Here is a 17,071-nt window from a genome sequence, read left to right on the forward strand (position 1 = left end):
TACACAATTGTCTTTAGTAGAACATGATGCGATGCCTTAAAATCTTTTGGTTTTGTTTTTAGCCTATACTATGTCTATTCTTTTGGCATTATGAGTTGTATTACCAAAGCAATGTCTGTAGCAATAGTTTGCACCTCATAATGTTCTGTAATAAAGCTTCTGTATAAAAAAGTCTCATGATTTTTTTTTTTTGTTAGGTTGTACTTCTTTTTTTTTTTTTTTTTTTTTTTTCCCCAGTGTCCTGTCTAGCAAAGTGGCAATAAAAATTGATATCTTAATGCCAAATAGAGCTCGACAGATTTTACTTTCACAAGTGGAGCAAACAGCTTTTGCCATAATGCTCCGCTTGATTTGTGCGTGTAAATAGCTTTATTGTGATTCCTGCAGGGAGAATTTCAAATTATATGGACACTACAATGGGAAAGTAGGAGAGTAAAAGAAAAACAAGAAGAGAAAAAAAGAGAAAGAAGAGGTGAAAGAAAGAAGAGATAAAAGGAAGAGAATGATAAAACGTCCTCTGTCTGCTCCATCACCTGGAAATAGACGCAAAAAGAACAGCACAACCAACAGACATAAAGCAACAGATACAATCGTGTAACACCTTGATACCATTGCTAAATCATATGTATTATTATTTAAGCTGACATGTGTAATGTGATACCTAAAAAAGAAAGTAAATAAATAAATTATAGCCTTTCTGTATATAAGTGAACATTTAATACCTGGTTAAGGTTGTACTTCTTAAGAAAAATTAATAAGAAAAAAAAAACATCAAGCGAAGACCTGGCACAAAACTGAGATCTACTTTTGGCAGGCAAATATACTTTTTCGGAATACTGTTCACATAACCGAAGCAACCAAACTCTTGATACAGAAAGGTAAGGCTGAAATGAAGACCCAAAGTGGTCAAACTCGGATTTTACCTCGCGTACTGTATAGCCATGAACAAAAACCTTGCTCAGCGGAACAAATTATTGGAACCTTTGTAGTTGGGGAAGATTATCAGGGACGTACCCATTCAGGAAGTTAGACGCACTCGGCGCGTTTTGTCACGCTCATGTTGAATAAACACAACAACGGTTAGTAAACTCTCTTTAGTATTTATTTCAGTGATGTTTTTGTGCATATTATTTACATCAAAGCGTCCGTAATAAACAACTTTACTTCTGTGGCGCGCTCTCCACCTCGCTCCGTCCTGCGTGCTCTGTTTACGTCAACGTTGTAGCCCTGTTCCAGCTCCTGAAATGCCCTGTTTTTATTCTGTTTGGTCTTTTCCTCTCGTTTTGAACGGCAGCTGTTTGACATGGCCACCGCGGAGAAAGAGACGCCGGCTAAAAAGGTCGCGGCGCCGTCAGTGTCCCAGATAAACGCTGAATACGTCACGCAGGTAACCGCGCGCATCACCGTCCCGTTGACACGCCGTGGCGTAGCGGGGACACGTGAGAAGCTGCGGGATGTTAATATCCTTCACCTCTTACACCGTCCCGGACGGATGTGTGTGGAAGTTGGTACTTGATGTGTGTTGAGCGTCTTGTCTTGTTTCTTGTTTCCAGCTGGCTAATAAATACTGGGCTCCCCATGCCAAGGAAAAGCTGCCTTTTGATCCTCAGGTGAGTTATGCTCTTTAGTATCTTAGAGACGTCGTTATGTGTTGTTTATGTTTATGGCAAAACTGTTGGAAGTATCCTTGAGCCACATATAATGGTCTCCTATCACATGGTATTAGCAAATCATGACAATATTGGTGGTAAATATGATGATGATGTCACTCACTTGCGATAAATTAATATTTTCCTCACTCTCATGTCGTCTTCTTTATATAATAACTAGGTGTGTGCATTTACTGTAAAGAGATTCCATCTAATAGGTTGAACATGACAATGAAATATAAAGTGTGTTCATGTGACATTGACTAAAGGAACGTATAAAGTTCTTTCAGCAGATTCTCGGTGTACCCCAGGGCTTATTTTCAATGCGACGCTCCTGGATGATGTCCTTGAGTAGGGGTCACTAACATGTTGCCCGCAGGCACCAAGTAACCCCCGAGGACCACATGTGGTACCCATAAGCATGTTCTTAAAAAAAAAACAAAAAAAAAAAAACACAATCCACCAGTTAGCTGCGTCTAGAACTTTATTTTATTCCATTACTCTTCCTATTTATTCACATTTTCATTTACATAGATTTAAACATGGCCATATCTATAACAAAGCACGAAAAGTTAAGGTGAACTCTGAATCTTCTAGTTCAAAGGTCAGTGCTGGTAGCCCTTCGTATGACAGCATACCGGTGAAGTAGCTCTCAGTTTCTAAAAGGTTGCTGACCGCTGTCCTAGAGCCTAAGATGCACTATGGCTGCGTTCACACGGCAGGGAAATGCAACCCAAATCCGATCTTTTTACCCATATGCGACCCGTGTCCGTCTTTTTCAATGCCCAATTCCGACCTTTTAACCCCCCCCAAAAAATCCGATTTGTGCCACTTCCGTATGTGGTACTAATTCTGATACGTATCAGATTTTTTTTCAAGGTGTTCGCTGTCTGAACGGTCATGTCACATTTTGTCCGTGTTCACGTCTCTCTCCTGTCTCTGACCACACATCCACACACAGTAGCAGTTAGCGTTCCATAGAAGACTTTTGTTAAAAGCTGTGCTGCTTTCTTCCTACCTTACTTGGTCCTGCGATCTTAATATCAAATGTGGTCTTAATATCATCGGCTCCCATTGAGCAGTAGCTTTCTTATAATAACAAGTAGAGTTTTGTTTTTTTTGAGTTTTTGTTTATTATTACAAAACTTTATTGAACACTTCTAGAAACAATTACATTCACCATCACTTCCGCAAACAGTGCGCTGCTCTGTGACGTCTTCTGTTATCTGCGCATGTGGGTCGCTCTGTGGCCTTGAACCGTTCAGACAGCAGTTTGATGGCGGTTGCATTTAAAAATAGTAAATACGACCACCTCAAAAAAAATCCAATTTCAGCAAAAAAATCAGAATTGAGCATCAAGACCTGCAGTGTAAACATAACCAATGACTAAAAAAAACATGTCATACAGGACTTAAACATTTCACACGGTGAAGCTACTGTCACACTGCATGATGGAAGATACCAGACTTTTCCGTCAGACGGATCCAGCAACAAATCAGCAAGTTATACCTGTTAATGCGATTATTTTTATAGTTTTGATGTTGAAGCGACGGAGACGAGGACATGAGGGCAAAGGAGACAGCAGCCAAAGCGCTCATGGCGGAGCAAATAAGGAGAAGAATCATACCTCGGTGGCATGGCAGACACTGTTTGATATGTTTCCTTCGCCTTAGGCTGTGGGAGCGCCTAAGTGGTTGCTGGTTAGTCTGTTGCACCGAGTGACAGCAGACCACCTATTCAGGCTTTTCTTTCAAGACAAACAGTTTTGCCTGTCGTAATCTCTATCTCTTGCTCTGAAGTGGATGCTTATTAAGTAGATGGCACATAAAGCAAAATCTGGATCTAAGGAGACCAACTGTCTGTAATGGTGTTTTTGTTCCCGCTTCATCCTGTGATTTTATATTTCTTATGTTTAGGTGATGGAAGATGTCTATGAAAAAGAGATCCTCACGTCTAAGTAAGTAAATATATGCTTTTTATTTTAACTTAACGTGCGGTTAAATATCCGCTGACCAAGGTGTTGCTGCTTCTCACGTTTGCCCTCTTCTTTCTGCATTTAACAGATTCGCCATCAGAAAAATTATGCTGCTGGAATTCAGGTGAGTTTGTTTCCGCTTCACCTCCTCGCTGCAGGTATCGTGCTTCCAGTACGATAGACGTCTGTTTTATTGTCTCCTCATTGCAGCCAATACCTTGAAAACTACCTGTGGGTGAACTACACGCCCGAGGTGTCCAGCAAGGCTTTCATCATGTCCATTTGTTGCATTGTCAATGAGAAGTTCAGAGAGAACGTTCCGGCTTGGGAGGTAAGAGCATCGCTGGGCTACGTTGGGGCAAACATCTCATCTGACCTTCAGATCGCTGTACTTCCACCATTTTTATCTGGAAGCATTTCAGGTGGTCCCTTTCTACAACTCTGTCTCTGCCTTTGCTTTGGTGTTTGTCAGGTGTTCAAGAAGGAGCCCACACACTTCCCGTTTTTCTTCAAATGTGTGAGGGAAGCTGTGCTGGCAGGCGAGGAGGCTGGCCTCACCTTAAAGGAACAAACCGTGCTGCTGGTCTTCCTGGACCACTGCTTCAACAGTCTGGTGTGTATTATTATGATGCCATCCAATACCTGGATGACCTCCCTGAGGAGGCAAAGCTTGCTATGTTTGTGGATGACCAGTGCTGATCACAGGTTTATCCTTTGGTCGTGATATAAACATGGTCTAAACTTATATACCGTATTTTTTGGACTATAAGGCACTCCCGAATATGAGTCGCATCTGTCAAAATACGTCATAATAGGGGAAAAAATCATCTATGAGTCGCACCGCACTATACGTATTTATTTTGAAATTTATTTCACTCAATACCAGGACTAAAAACAGACATTTAATATGGCAAAAGCAACTTATTCCATTACACAACTGCATCCACAACCGGCTGAATAACATGCAGCATACCTGGGAGGTTGAATGGGGTAAATTAGCACAACAAGCCAGCAACTAAAACTGGGAAGGTTCTCGCCAGCGCATTTCAAAATAATAATGGATCATTGCTCTGATAGTTGTCTAAATTACGCTGAAATTAGACCGTGAGCGTAATGGTGCTACAGGCTAAGCTAACACACAAAACTCACGTTCAGCATCAGCAAAGTTGCAAACCGCCCGGACAACAGGCCTGTAAGCTAGCGCTAGCTGTTGTTAGCTTCACGCTCAGCCTATGAACGGGGTTCTGTTGGAGTCTGGGCGAAACAACATACAAAGCCTAGAGAGCCTTCATGAGGCTATGGGCGTGTTTACTTCTTGGTTCATGTCGGTCAGTGTGAATTCTAAGTCGCATCTGACTATAAGACGCAGTATCAGCCAAACTATGAAAAAAAAGTGTGACTTATAGCCTGAAAAGTACGGTGTGTATGGAAAAAAAAACTTGAATTAAAAAAATTGTTACATGGTTTTATAAAATAAAAGGTTCTAAACCACACCACTATGAAACTCAAGGGGAAGTATAATTGTGTGATTGGTGCAATTATGTTTGTCTTAAAAAAAAAAACTCCTCATAGTGGCTAAAGTGTTGGGTCACCCCTCCACATCATTAAACTCAGGTGGTCCAACCACTTCCATGTCTATAGGTGGTCTATATAAAATCATTTAACGTTCACCAAACGAACGTCCAATCAGCGTTGGCTTTGAGGCGGGTTGAGGTGTGACGCAACGAGAAGCGCGACAGTTCAGTCTAAAGACATGGCGGCTTCAGCCGATGAAACTAGCGTTAGCGCGGCTATCGAGCAAGTTTTATCGGAATTACAGAGTATTTCTTCACTGAAAGAAGAGCAAAACACTGCTCTGGAGGCTTTTCTCAGAGGAAAAGATGTTTTTGCTCTTCTCCCAACTGGTTTCGGCAAGAGCTTGTGGTTGTGTTTTCGTCGTCGCTGTTAGTACGTCATATGCTTCGTTGATCTGATTGGTTTATTTGGCCTGTCTATCACCAACATAGGCCAATCAGCTAACCAGTATTTTTGCCCCTTCCCAAAATTACTTCAACGGAAGGTTTCCAGATGGATATGCGGAGCAAATCTATCTGGCGGAGTCAGGTTACTCTAGAGTAGCTCAAGAAGGTCGTTTAGAGAACTTTGTGTAAAGGCTTTGAATTACTAAGCATCCCCGTCCATCAATAGGTGCAACGCACCGCTTCGGTTTTGGTCGTTTAAAGCATGGACTTTAGAGCTGTGGGGACGTGCTGCAAAGAGCTGCAAATCACACCTCTCTGTCTGGCAATCCAGTGGATGCGTCTGGGTTCAGCGGTTGCCAGGAGAACATCACTCGCCCGGCTGCATTGTGTAAAGTTTGAGGAACGTGGGATTATGTTGTAGGGCTCTTTTCCAGGAATTCAGCTCGTCCCCTAGTTCAGTAAGGGGACCTGTTATCGCTTCACTAAGAAGACATCTAGCAGTGGTCCCTTCATTCCAACGTGACTGCACACCAGTGCACATAGCAAGGTCCCTAAAGACACGGACGAGCACGTCTGGGGGGGAATAACTTGACTGGCGTGAATTAGAGAGCAATTGGAGGAGGGTTTGGGTTCTCCTGAAATTTTGCCCAGCTCTTTCTGAAAATGCTTCGCCTCCTGTCCAGGTGTCTTGAGCAGATTGCTCAAGCGTCAGCCACCAGAACTGACAGGGACTCCTGGATAGGTGTCGAAATGTCTTCAGAAAGAGCATCGCCAAAGTCCAGTCGGCTCCGATTTAAGCCCGCTTGCTGTTGTGATGACCTGGATAGCTGAAAATCTACACATGCATGTTGTAAAATATTCCCACAAACATGCGTCCAAACCAGGTAGACAGCCTCGCCAGAAGAGGCGAAGCTAAGGGTGGGTCCACCTCATGCTTCACCTGATGTACTTATAGTGGGATGTCGTCAATGTTTCTTTGTTTGAGACTCTCACAGCATGACAACCTTAAGGTGAAACACTCTTAACTTAAGTGTTTAAACTAAAACAAAAACCCAAGCTTTTATTATCTGCTGCTTGCTAAAACAACATTGCATGTAGACTATTCCAGCTGTAATACTGTTATTTCATTATTTTGATTTTAAAACATAGGTTTAAGCAGAAGGTATTTAACGGACACCTGATAAAATGTAGTACTATGTGCTTAATGTGCAGGAAATACATTTTTTGTTGTGTAACAAGCTGATATTAGCCCATGGATTCCAGGCTGCACGTGGCACGGACCTTGGAAACATGATAAAAGTGATGACAGTAGCCTCTTTAGTTTCTACATCTGTGTTTTTCCAGACAGAATATTTCTAGATAATCAAACATGTCTGTCTTTTAAGTGAAGCAGAGATATAATGAAGCAAACTGATCGGCAGTGAGCAGCAGCAAGCTGGAAGAAGGCGTCGGGTTGCTTTTCTCTGCTGCTTTCCCTGGTGTCTCATTAAATAAACTTCAAACCACAGAAACCATTTGATGGAAAACTTTAGTGGTTTTGAAGCTTTTCAACACCTTTGTATTGACACTGGTCATTTTTCCCATCCTTAACCTCCCTATTATGTCTGCATTGAGAGTAGAGCTTCAGAAAGTATTCCCTGAATATGAATGTCTTATTGCAATATAGTCACAATGAAAAAACAACACAATTTCCAAATTAAGGTCTGCAATTTATGTCTATGTAATAATTAATGGATAAGACGCGTCCTTTAGCTGTCGATGATGCGTTTAAAGTGGCTTTGCCTCCACATGGAAGGGAAGAGAGTTGCAGCAGTGGGATAATCTAATTTTGTTATTTCTTTGAGTTTATATAATCATACCTTTTCAACAGGAACTTTCAGGAATCTCACCATATCATTAAGTACCGGTCAAACTGTTCAATACATATCTAAATACGGATCTAAAAATAAGTAAAATGTTCTTAAAATTTGTTTTTTTTGTCCTAGATCTGAGCAGGTAAATAAGCTTATCTGCTAATGTAATGAGTATTTTGACCCCTAAAATAAGATAATTAGATATACTGCACTTGAAATAAGATGATGGAGACGGGTTGTTCCTATTTTAAGTGCAAAAATCTTATTCAATTTGCAGATCATCTTATTTACCAGCTCAAATCAAGGACAAATACACTCATTTTAAGAAAATATTACTTATTTTTAGTTCCGTTTTTGCAGTGTAGACTTGTTTGTAGGTTGCACTTTGTGTTCAGCGAGGATTGATGTCCAACTCAACAAGCTATTCTCTTGAATAATAATATTCTGATGAATAAAAACAGTAAAATTTCTTATTTTATATTTATATTATATTATTTACAAACATCTTTATCTACAGGGCAATTTTGTTGCTTGTGGTTAATGCAGAGAAAAATGAAAATTAAATCACAATTATTGTTGAAATATATCGCAGTATAAATTTTTGGCAAAATCGTCCAGCCCTAATATGTCTCTGATATGGTCAGTAGGGAGCCCTTCATCCTAAATTATTAGTTAAAACACTGTCTTAGCTTTAAGGATCTTAACTGACTGGCTAAGAGTTTGCCAGGTTTTTCCACATGTGCATGGAATGTGCTCCTACTTTTTAAAAAGTTTGAAGCCGATCAAATTGAAGTTGAAGTTCTGGACGTTTTCTGTACACCTCAGGATTTTGGTTCGTCTGCGTGTCTGTGACAAACATCATTCTGTCTTTGAACCAATTCTTTCTTCTTCTGTATGCTAACGGTAAAAACAGAAAGTCTTTCTGTGAAGATGAGCTTTCATGGATTCTCAAACTGTCAGGCTAAACCTTAAAAAAAATCTACTTTTATCCACCTTACATTTTTATGAAGGTTACATCTGACAGCAGGGTGGCGTTAAATATCCAGATGATGTCAGAACTAGCCTGTCAAGTCAAAACAACAAATGTGTGGTCTGATATAAATGTGGCATTTATTAGCACATTTATTTAAAATATTAGTCAAATCTTCCCCCGGGGGAAAAAACATCTTAGATGAGGTGTGATGCATGTGTCCGAACAAGTATTTTTCCCTACTGTAGGAGGGGTGAGGGTACATCGGTGACCCAGAATGTGAATCAGCGTCCAACAAAGCAATCATTTTCAGTTAAAATTTATTTATTACAAATTATTTCTGCTTTAAATTGAAATAAAATTATTGCTAAGATTAAATAAATAGAGTCATAGAAACCTGGCAAGTGTAAAGCAGAGTAAGTTCGCCTTAGTGAAGGTGCAGTGAGACTTTGGTGCTGTTACTCATAATGCCCACTAGGGGGCAGTAACAGATAAAGCAGTGCTGGCGCCTTCTTCATTATCCCAAATGACTGCAAGGGACCAGAGGGAACCACTGCAGATGTCTCACCTCAAAATCTGCTGTGATAGCTTGCTGGTCTGCAGTTGTACCCTATAAAGGCTCGTAAATATTTTATTTGCAGACTTTTATTAAGGGCTCAGGTGCAATAATAATCTGTCACGCACTGTGCATTCTGACAACTCCTTCTCCCCCTTTGTATTCCTCTCTTCCTCCCAGGAGGTAGATTTGATCAGAGAACAGGTGCAGCAGCTCATCTCTCTGCCTATGTGGATGTGCCTCTTACCAGTAAGACTTCAGCTTATAGCTATGAATACATTTCTGTGGTGAATATCGACTGTACACGTAATTGTTCCCGCCTTTGTAATTTCGGTTTCACCGCATTCTGACTTATTTGTATTTGTGTGTGTGTGTGTGTGTGTGTGTGTGTGTCTCCGTGTGTGTGTTTTATAGTCCAGACTCCAGCAAGAGCTGAAGAAAGTTCCCAAGTTGCAGAAGTTTTGGAATCTAATCAAGAAAAAATTTGATAAGATGGATGCTGAAACAGCCGAGCAGTAATATCATTTTCTTTGCTAAGCACTTACAGAAGATCTATACTTATTGCAACGTTATGATTCCTGATTTGCAGTCACTGATTTGTTTTGTTTCTGTCTTCCCCAGAGCCGGCAAAGAAAGGACCTTCCTTTCATCTCTCATTAAAAAGTTTCGGGCGGTTCTGATGTCGGTTCCAGCAGAGGGTAATTGGTCAAGAATTCCTTTAGCTCTTTGGGGAAACGGAGCCTATCGGGTAGAATAAAGTAGGATGGATTCAAATTAGGAAAAAAGGGCATCTCTGTTATTGATTATTGCCTTTAAAGTTATTACCAATATGACACAGGCCTTCACGACTTTAACCTTTAGGGGAACCTTCATGGTGTAGCCTACCTGGGTCCATTGGAGGCAAAATGAGGATCTTTTAGAGCAGGGGTGTAAAACTCATTTCTATGTGGGGCCACTTTGGCGTCATGAAGTCATTAAAAGGGCCGGTTGCCTGTGTATAGACGATACTTTTCATTTCATAATTTCATTCCAGTTCACATAGAAGTATAAAACATGCACAGTACCATGAAAGTAGCAACCTTAGGCCCAGTTTATACAGTTTATCTGCATAAAAAAGTTGATATTGGGGTGAGTTACACTTACAGGAGGCACCATTTTAGCCACTTTATACACTTTAAAAGGATATATGCCTCTACTTTATGACATGATATGCCTTTTTTTTGGCTCTTGAGGGCCGGATTATCTACTTTGACGGGCCGGATTTGGCCCGCGGGCCTTGAGTTTGACACCTGTGTTTTAGAGAGTACCATTTATGCATCAATATATTTTCTTAATAAATGCCATTGTTATCACCAATATTCATGCATTTTTAACCCCTTCAAATACATGAGTTAGCGATTCAAGATGGGCTTGAAATATTAAATTGCAACATTTATTTCTTTATAAGCAAAATTTAAACTTCAGTCTTTGCCATCTATAAGCAAATCTTAATTTGAAAAAAAAAATGCCACCACTAAATGCCTTTTTTTGTTTTTGTAAAAGACAAAAAGGAAATGTTTAACCCCCATCCTGTCAGATTGTTTTTTCTTTTTTTTTCTTTTGTGTATTATGGGCCTGGCAACCTTTCCACAATGGCTTGATTTATTCAAAAAGATAAAAAAGGTTTGAAAACTCTTTAAAAATGGTTTAATATATATTTTTTTCCATTCATTAAATAAACTAAAAAAAGAAAAAAAAGGCATATTTATAAGCATACACTGGCATGAAAAGTCCTGAAGGGACACATGTTTTTTACTATTTAAATGCACCTCAAAATTCTCAACCTGGACGTAGTTCATGCCATTTGGAACAACCCAGTCAAATCTACGCAAAAATAAAATACAGAAAGCAGAAAAAAAATAGTAAAGCTACACAAACAGAAACTCTATTGAAGACATGTCCTTTTTTGAAAGCACTACTTGAGTTGCGCTGCTCTCTACTTTCCTGTCTAAGTGCTGCCGAAGGAGCACTCAGCTGCCATACACCCATGGGCAGCGTCCACGGCGTGCTGTAATGCAGGCCGACACACGGGCCCCCTACCTGACTGCTAAAAACAGAATCTGTGTTTAGATAGAATTCAACGCTGACAGACTAGATTATGATCTAAAGGCCAGCGGGATCCGCTCCACTCTAATCCTTGCTGCATGCGTCTGCCGTAAGTGCACAACGCGCTCGCCCTAATGAGGAGCGGGGGTCCCAGCATGCCGCTGTGCTGTACGTGGAGCAGCTTCTAGAAAGGCCCGCTCGGACAGCGCGACACCATCACTGTTGTCCGCACGCGTTTCTTTTTTTTAATAAGGTGTCAGGTCTAAGCTGCGGTAGAATTCAACACGATGTCGCTTGTTGCTCACAGGGCTGGTGGTCATGGACAAAGTGCATTACTGCGAGAGGTTCATTGAGCTCCTGATTGACTTGGAGGTAAGACACAATCCTTTATTTGCTTTCTAAATTAGAGAATCCTAAGACATTTTTCTCTTTGTTTTTCCTTCCGCCAATTTGTTTTATTTAAAATCTACTGTAAAACATAATTGTACAGTAATGAAAACAGTTTTATGGCAGTTTTTAGCCCCCCTGAGTCAATATTTTGTAGAATCACCTACTATTGCAGGTACAGCCACAAATCTTCTGGTTCTTTGCCAGGTTTGCACAATGTTGAGACTAAAAACATGCATTCAGCTCCATCTATCCTCACATCAACTCTGCTGAAGAAAAGCCTCCCTGCAGCATGATGCTGCCACTGCCTTGCTTCAGGGTGACGGTACAGTGTTAGCTTTTCACGGTGCAAGTCTGGAGAAAAAGCTCCATTATGGTCTCAGCTAACCAGAACACATTCTTCCTCATGTTAGTTATCTAGTTTTTTGGCAAACTGGACTTTTTAAATCCTTTTTTCCCCCCCAATAAGGGGAAAACTCTTGGCAATCATCCCTAAAGTTTCCCACCTGAGCTGAGAATCTCTGCAGCTCCTCCAGAGTTACCGTGGGCCTCATGGTTGTCTGGTTATTTCTATCCCTGCCTGCCCTGTCAGTTCAGGGGGTCGGCCACATCTTGGTAACAACCATGACAAGGCCGACCATTTTAACAACCACGGATCAGTGTCCTTCCTCTTAACTATTATTCAACATGTTGACGGGGATTATCACGCACAGTTAAATTGAAATGTATTGAATTATGTGGTAGAAAAAAACGTGCGTGAATACTTTTGCGAGGCTGTGTAAGGGCTGGCTGTTTGAAGAGGGAGTCTTTTATTTAACCGTCTGTTTTGTTAGTGTTTTTTCTTCTCATTAATATCGTGCAATTTTGAGATCCTTTTGCTTTTTTTTTTTTTTTTTTAAATGTATTTGGTTTTACGACCTGTTTGGAAATTTGACGAAGGCTGTCACATTTTTAACAAATAAGCTGCAAACTGTTTTTTGCGAAACAAGACTGCCGTCGTTTGCTATAAAAAATAAAAAAATAAACAAGCGGAGCTGGAGAAGTACATTTGTGTGCGAGGCTGGCGACGACGCATCGCCACTTAAGGTTGATATCGGTGCTGCTGTTAGCGGTGAGCGAGGTGAATAGATTTCATCTGGCTGTCCGCTGACAGGCTGGCCTTGCAGTTCCCGGCTGCATCGGGTGGCGGGCCGGCCGGCGGACCGTCTCCACAGACTTCCCCCGTCCTTCAGCACTATCCTCTTACACAGCCTCGGCTGCCTGAAACCTATACTTCCTTTCCACGATGATGACCTGGAAATGAGTGCAAAGGAAAAGGATCTGTGTGGCTCTCTTTATGCCGGCTCCCAGGGCCGGGTTGAGATCAAAGACGGTGTTGGATATCAAAGTGTCTGTCCTGCTGCCACTAGCTGCACCTGTTATCTCCAAGAACAGTTTTACTGGAATAAATGGCATTACATTTTACTTCCCTTTTGTCTTACTCTTAATGCGTTTCCTATTTCTTGGGTCATTCTTTCAGTCAGTGTGGCTTGACTCTTTCCGCACCGGCCGTTCTTTTAGCCTTGATTGTCCATGACCGTGCTCAGAGTTTTAACAAAGTGGGTATTTTTTTTTATACTGAGATTTTTCCCCTTCCTGCAACAACAAGCTACTATAAATGTCCATGGAGCGAGTTCAGGCTGTAGTTTTGTCACCAGTGCTGATATTGTTTTCTTTTTTATCAACCTTTAAACAAAAATAAGAACCATCGGCTCATATAAAACCTGGTAATCATGGTTAAGATGGCAAAGAATGACGTGCACTGCAAACGGGGAACAAAGGGTCAGTAAGATTTTTTTGATTTGAGCAGGTAGATAAGATGATCTGTCAATGCAATGAGTATTTTGACCCCTAAAATAAGATAATTTGATATCCTGCACTTGAAATAAGATGATAGAGGTGAGTTGTTTCTATTTTAAGTGCAAAAATCTTATTCCATTGGCAGATGATTTAAACATGACAGCTCCAATCAAGGACAAAAATACTAATATCAAGAAAATTTAGCTTACTTTTAATTCCCTTTTTGCAGCGTGATGATGCTGTTAATTGGCTCCTTCTGGTCCTCTTACGTGTCTTTTGTTGTTCCTGTCCATATTCTGGCAGTCGGTCCAGTTACTTATCTCCAACACTTTCCGGCGCCATTTTTTTTTTAAAGAGTTCCCCCTTATTTATGATGTTGGCATTCTAAGATCATGTTTTGTGTCTTTATCTTTATCTTTGTAACATATTAACCACTATAAACATGGACCTCTATGTATAGGCCCTGCTTCCCACCCGCCGCTGGTTCAATACCGTGTTGGACGACTCCCACCTGCTGGTCAACTGCCAGCTCTCTGGTCTCACCAAAAGAGAGAAGGAGGGCCACCTTTTCTGTCAGGTACAAAACACACCAAGATTGTCAAAATTTGAGAATTTTAATTTAAATACTTTTATTCAGTGAAGGAAACAAAAATCCCGGATGGGACAATGACAATCACTCTGATTTCTGTAGCTGCTTGACATGCTGAAGTTCTACACTGGCTTCGAGATCAACGACCAGACAGGAAATGCTTTGACTCAGAAAGAGATGACCACTTTGCACTACGACAGAATCACCTCACTGCAGGTAAAAAACAAAAGCAGGGCAGGGAGGAAGGATTTCAGTTACAGATTTTTTATTAATTATCTGACTGAAATGCTTTTGCTGGCCGTTTTTACAGGACATTCTTCTTCGTAATCTGTTATATTTATACAATGTGTTATACTCTCTTACTAATGTGTAATTAGCCAAAAGTAATTTCTTTTTACATTTATTTTCCTTCCAGAGAGCTGCCTTTGCTCATTTCCCAGAGTTGCATGACTTTGCATTGTCCAACGTTGCAGCTGTGGACACCAGAGAATCATTGACCAAGCTCTTTGGGCATCTCAGGTAAGAAAAGAGGAGTGATCCAAACAAGGTCAGAGTTGGTGAAATCTGTTTTTCGGGGGTTTCTTTTGACCAATTTTGGTCAAGTTTGCCAGGAGAATTGTTCAAATCATGGTTCTTCATGAGTAATACTGACTTTTTCCTGAACCACCGCTTAATAAAAAATGTCATCCTAAAGCTGGCAATGGGATTGGGAGTTGGTTTGGGGGCCATCTTTAATTTAAAAAAGGTGCATCTTTTCTTGCAAACGACCAGTTTTCTTGTTTTGTGGTTCTCTGTCCACAGCCTAATTTACTGGCAATCTCAAGAGGCCTGCATCCCTCTGAAATTCCTTTTTTAATACAGAATTTTGGACTTTTCAGGTTCTTTAAAATCTGTTTTGTTCCTGTTTGGCTTCAGAATCAAAGCTGCCAAAAGCGTATTCATACCTTGATAGAGTGTTGATCTCCTTAGGCCAGACCCTGGCTTAATCTCTTTTTTTGGCCAAGTCTGGACAGGATGTACAGGCTACAAAAAGTTTGGGTTTACAACAAGTTGCTCCGAGTTAAGTCAAAGACAACAACATGACAGCCGTGAACAGAAATATAAATAAATCAGTATATTTCCAGTGTTTGGAGGAGTTTTACCTCACCAGAATGAGACAGAAGTCACAGTAACAGTCCAGGCCTCACATTTCCAGTTAAGTTACTGCTGAGTTGTCATCAAGCCGAGCTGCCAGTGCTGCCCGACTTCCCCGCTAAAAGGCGGCTAGTGAACCCTTGAACAGGCAGCTGGTACCAGCCTGAGAGGCACGCCTCATTAATTTCATCGATTTGCAGCGGCTCGCGAATAAACTCTTTGAACAGCTGTGTTTGTCAGATCATATTAGCTTGCCAACGAGCCAAAAAGCCACCCTCACGTTGATGAACGGTCCTGTGGCTGTGTGAGTCTGCGTTACCTTCTTCCATCACTGATGTACTGATGATCGGTCACATGTGTGCATTGATATTGCAACGTCACCGATAAAGTTTCCCGAGTGCATGTTGTCATGGTGGTAGTGCCGTACGACACATTAAGCAGGCTATGAAGTCTTAGCGGAGACATTTCACATGTCTGTATCAACTCCACCCCCCTCCCCAGAATCAGGGTTTTGAATATTGAACACTGTTCCCAGCTTTCCCTGCTGCCACCGATGCAACCCCTGGGTATCTCCAAATGCGGCGATCAGATTTAACAAGGCAGTTTTCACCCAAACAACTCATGCTAATGCCAGTTTATTCTAGCTGTGCTAATCACAGGCTAAGCTCCCAGTCAACCACCACTCTGAATTTATCCCCTAAGTGCCTCACACACAACAAATGCATCATTACTCTCGCAGCCTGCCCACACTCCTAACCCCCCCCACCCCACCCCACCCTATCAGCCTGACTGCACAGAGACACACTGTCACTTCTGCCAAACATGAGAAGTGCATTTTAGGCGTAGAAACATGATGAAATACAGTAGTTAAAGTATTCACTCTCAAAGGGCTGCAGCTTTTGTTGTGACTTTGGGCCTTAAATCAGCCAATCTACAGACTAATAATTATGCTAACAGGCAAAATTGTCTTAGTAAAAGTGGAAAATTACTTGTACAACTGTATTTTACTTGCCTTCGGTACGCAAATTATCCATACCGTTTTGAACATTTTCACATTTTGTCTCATTGCAACCACAACCTTCACTGCGTTTTATGTGATAGATCAGGGGGTCTTCAACACTGGTCCTCAGGACCTACTGTCCTGCATGTTTAAGTGTTTCCCAGCATCCACACACCTGACCTAAGTGGAAAGCGTAAAGCAATGAGAGTTTTTTTTTTTTTTTTTTTACAAGTGTGTGGTGCCGTTTGCATGGAAAGGTAGAGCCGTCACACCAGCAAAAGAAAGACACCTCTATGTCCCGTCAGAGCAAGATAACTTCCTTGTGCTAACAATATCGTTTCTTGTTTGTACAACATATCATGATCTTACAGTATTGTTTTTCACAAATCAAACAATATATCAAGTTGATACAATATACATATTTCTCACGTTATTCCAACAAACCTTTCATGCTCTTACAATATCAAGAATCTCAATTGTCATTAATGTAACCATAATGACATTTTGGTGTATAGTAATTATACTGACATGCTAATATGTTGTTGCTACAGAAATGTTGAAGTTGGTTCCAACAATTATCCATGTTTTGACAGAATGTGAAAGTTTTTTTTTCTAAAAACCTGATAAATATGTGTATTGTAATAGCATGTTATCTATTATAGAAACATAAAGGTTTTGTTAATACAGTGATGTTTTTTCATTGAAATATGGGGATAGCATCTCTATGCTTGCTTACATTTGCGATGAGCATTGCTGAATGCAAACCTTTGAAAACTTCCTTTTCGCTGCAGTTACATCTGCCTGTGTTTTGGGATATGTATCTTATCAGCTTTACACATCCAAATATGAACATGCTGTGATCTAAACCCTTCTCTTATAGCTCTGGCTGGGTGCTCGGGGTCACAGTCCTGCTTCACTGTGAACCTTCACCCCCAGTTCAGTGTTTTTCTTCCACGTCTGCACTAAAGACTACCGCAGACCAGCTGTCATCCTGCTATCCAATAGTTGTGGGTTCGATTCCAGCTCCCTACTGTTACGCATCGATGTCTTTCTGGGAACTACACTCAAATAAA

At 40.9% G+C, this 17,071-nt stretch overlaps 1 protein-coding gene across 3 annotated transcripts in view; it reads left to right on the forward strand.

Moving 5' to 3' along the window:
* The first annotated feature begins 990 nt into the window (after nucleotides 1–990).
* The window catches only part of aqr (aquarius intron-binding spliceosomal factor), a 96,345-nt gene continuing 80,264 nt past the window's right edge, over nucleotides 991–17,071 (forward strand). For all 3 annotated transcript variants that reach the window (XM_012861569.3, XM_036150560.1, XM_036150561.1), the window contains exons 1-14: nucleotides 991–1,079; nucleotides 1,295–1,387; nucleotides 1,554–1,610; nucleotides 3,566–3,606; nucleotides 3,713–3,748; nucleotides 3,835–3,955; nucleotides 4,097–4,237; nucleotides 9,145–9,213; nucleotides 9,379–9,479; nucleotides 9,586–9,662; nucleotides 11,357–11,421; nucleotides 13,736–13,852; nucleotides 13,967–14,080; nucleotides 14,280–14,383. In XM_012861569.3, the coding sequence (XP_012717023.2) occupies nucleotides 1,304–1,387; nucleotides 1,554–1,610; nucleotides 3,566–3,606; nucleotides 3,713–3,748; nucleotides 3,835–3,955; nucleotides 4,097–4,237; nucleotides 9,145–9,213; nucleotides 9,379–9,479; nucleotides 9,586–9,662; nucleotides 11,357–11,421; nucleotides 13,736–13,852; nucleotides 13,967–14,080; nucleotides 14,280–14,383 (1,127 nt within the window). In that variant the 5' untranslated portion in view covers nucleotides 991–1,079; nucleotides 1,295–1,303. The remainder of the gene's footprint in view (nucleotides 1,080–1,294; nucleotides 1,388–1,553; nucleotides 1,611–3,565; nucleotides 3,607–3,712; nucleotides 3,749–3,834; nucleotides 3,956–4,096; nucleotides 4,238–9,144; nucleotides 9,214–9,378; nucleotides 9,480–9,585; nucleotides 9,663–11,356; nucleotides 11,422–13,735; nucleotides 13,853–13,966; nucleotides 14,081–14,279; nucleotides 14,384–17,071) is intronic.

Source organism: Fundulus heteroclitus, chromosome 19 (assembly GCF_011125445.2).
Source record: "Fundulus heteroclitus isolate FHET01 chromosome 19, MU-UCD_Fhet_4.1, whole genome shotgun sequence".
Classification (NCBI taxonomy): Eukaryota; Metazoa; Chordata; class Actinopteri; order Cyprinodontiformes; family Fundulidae; genus Fundulus; species Fundulus heteroclitus.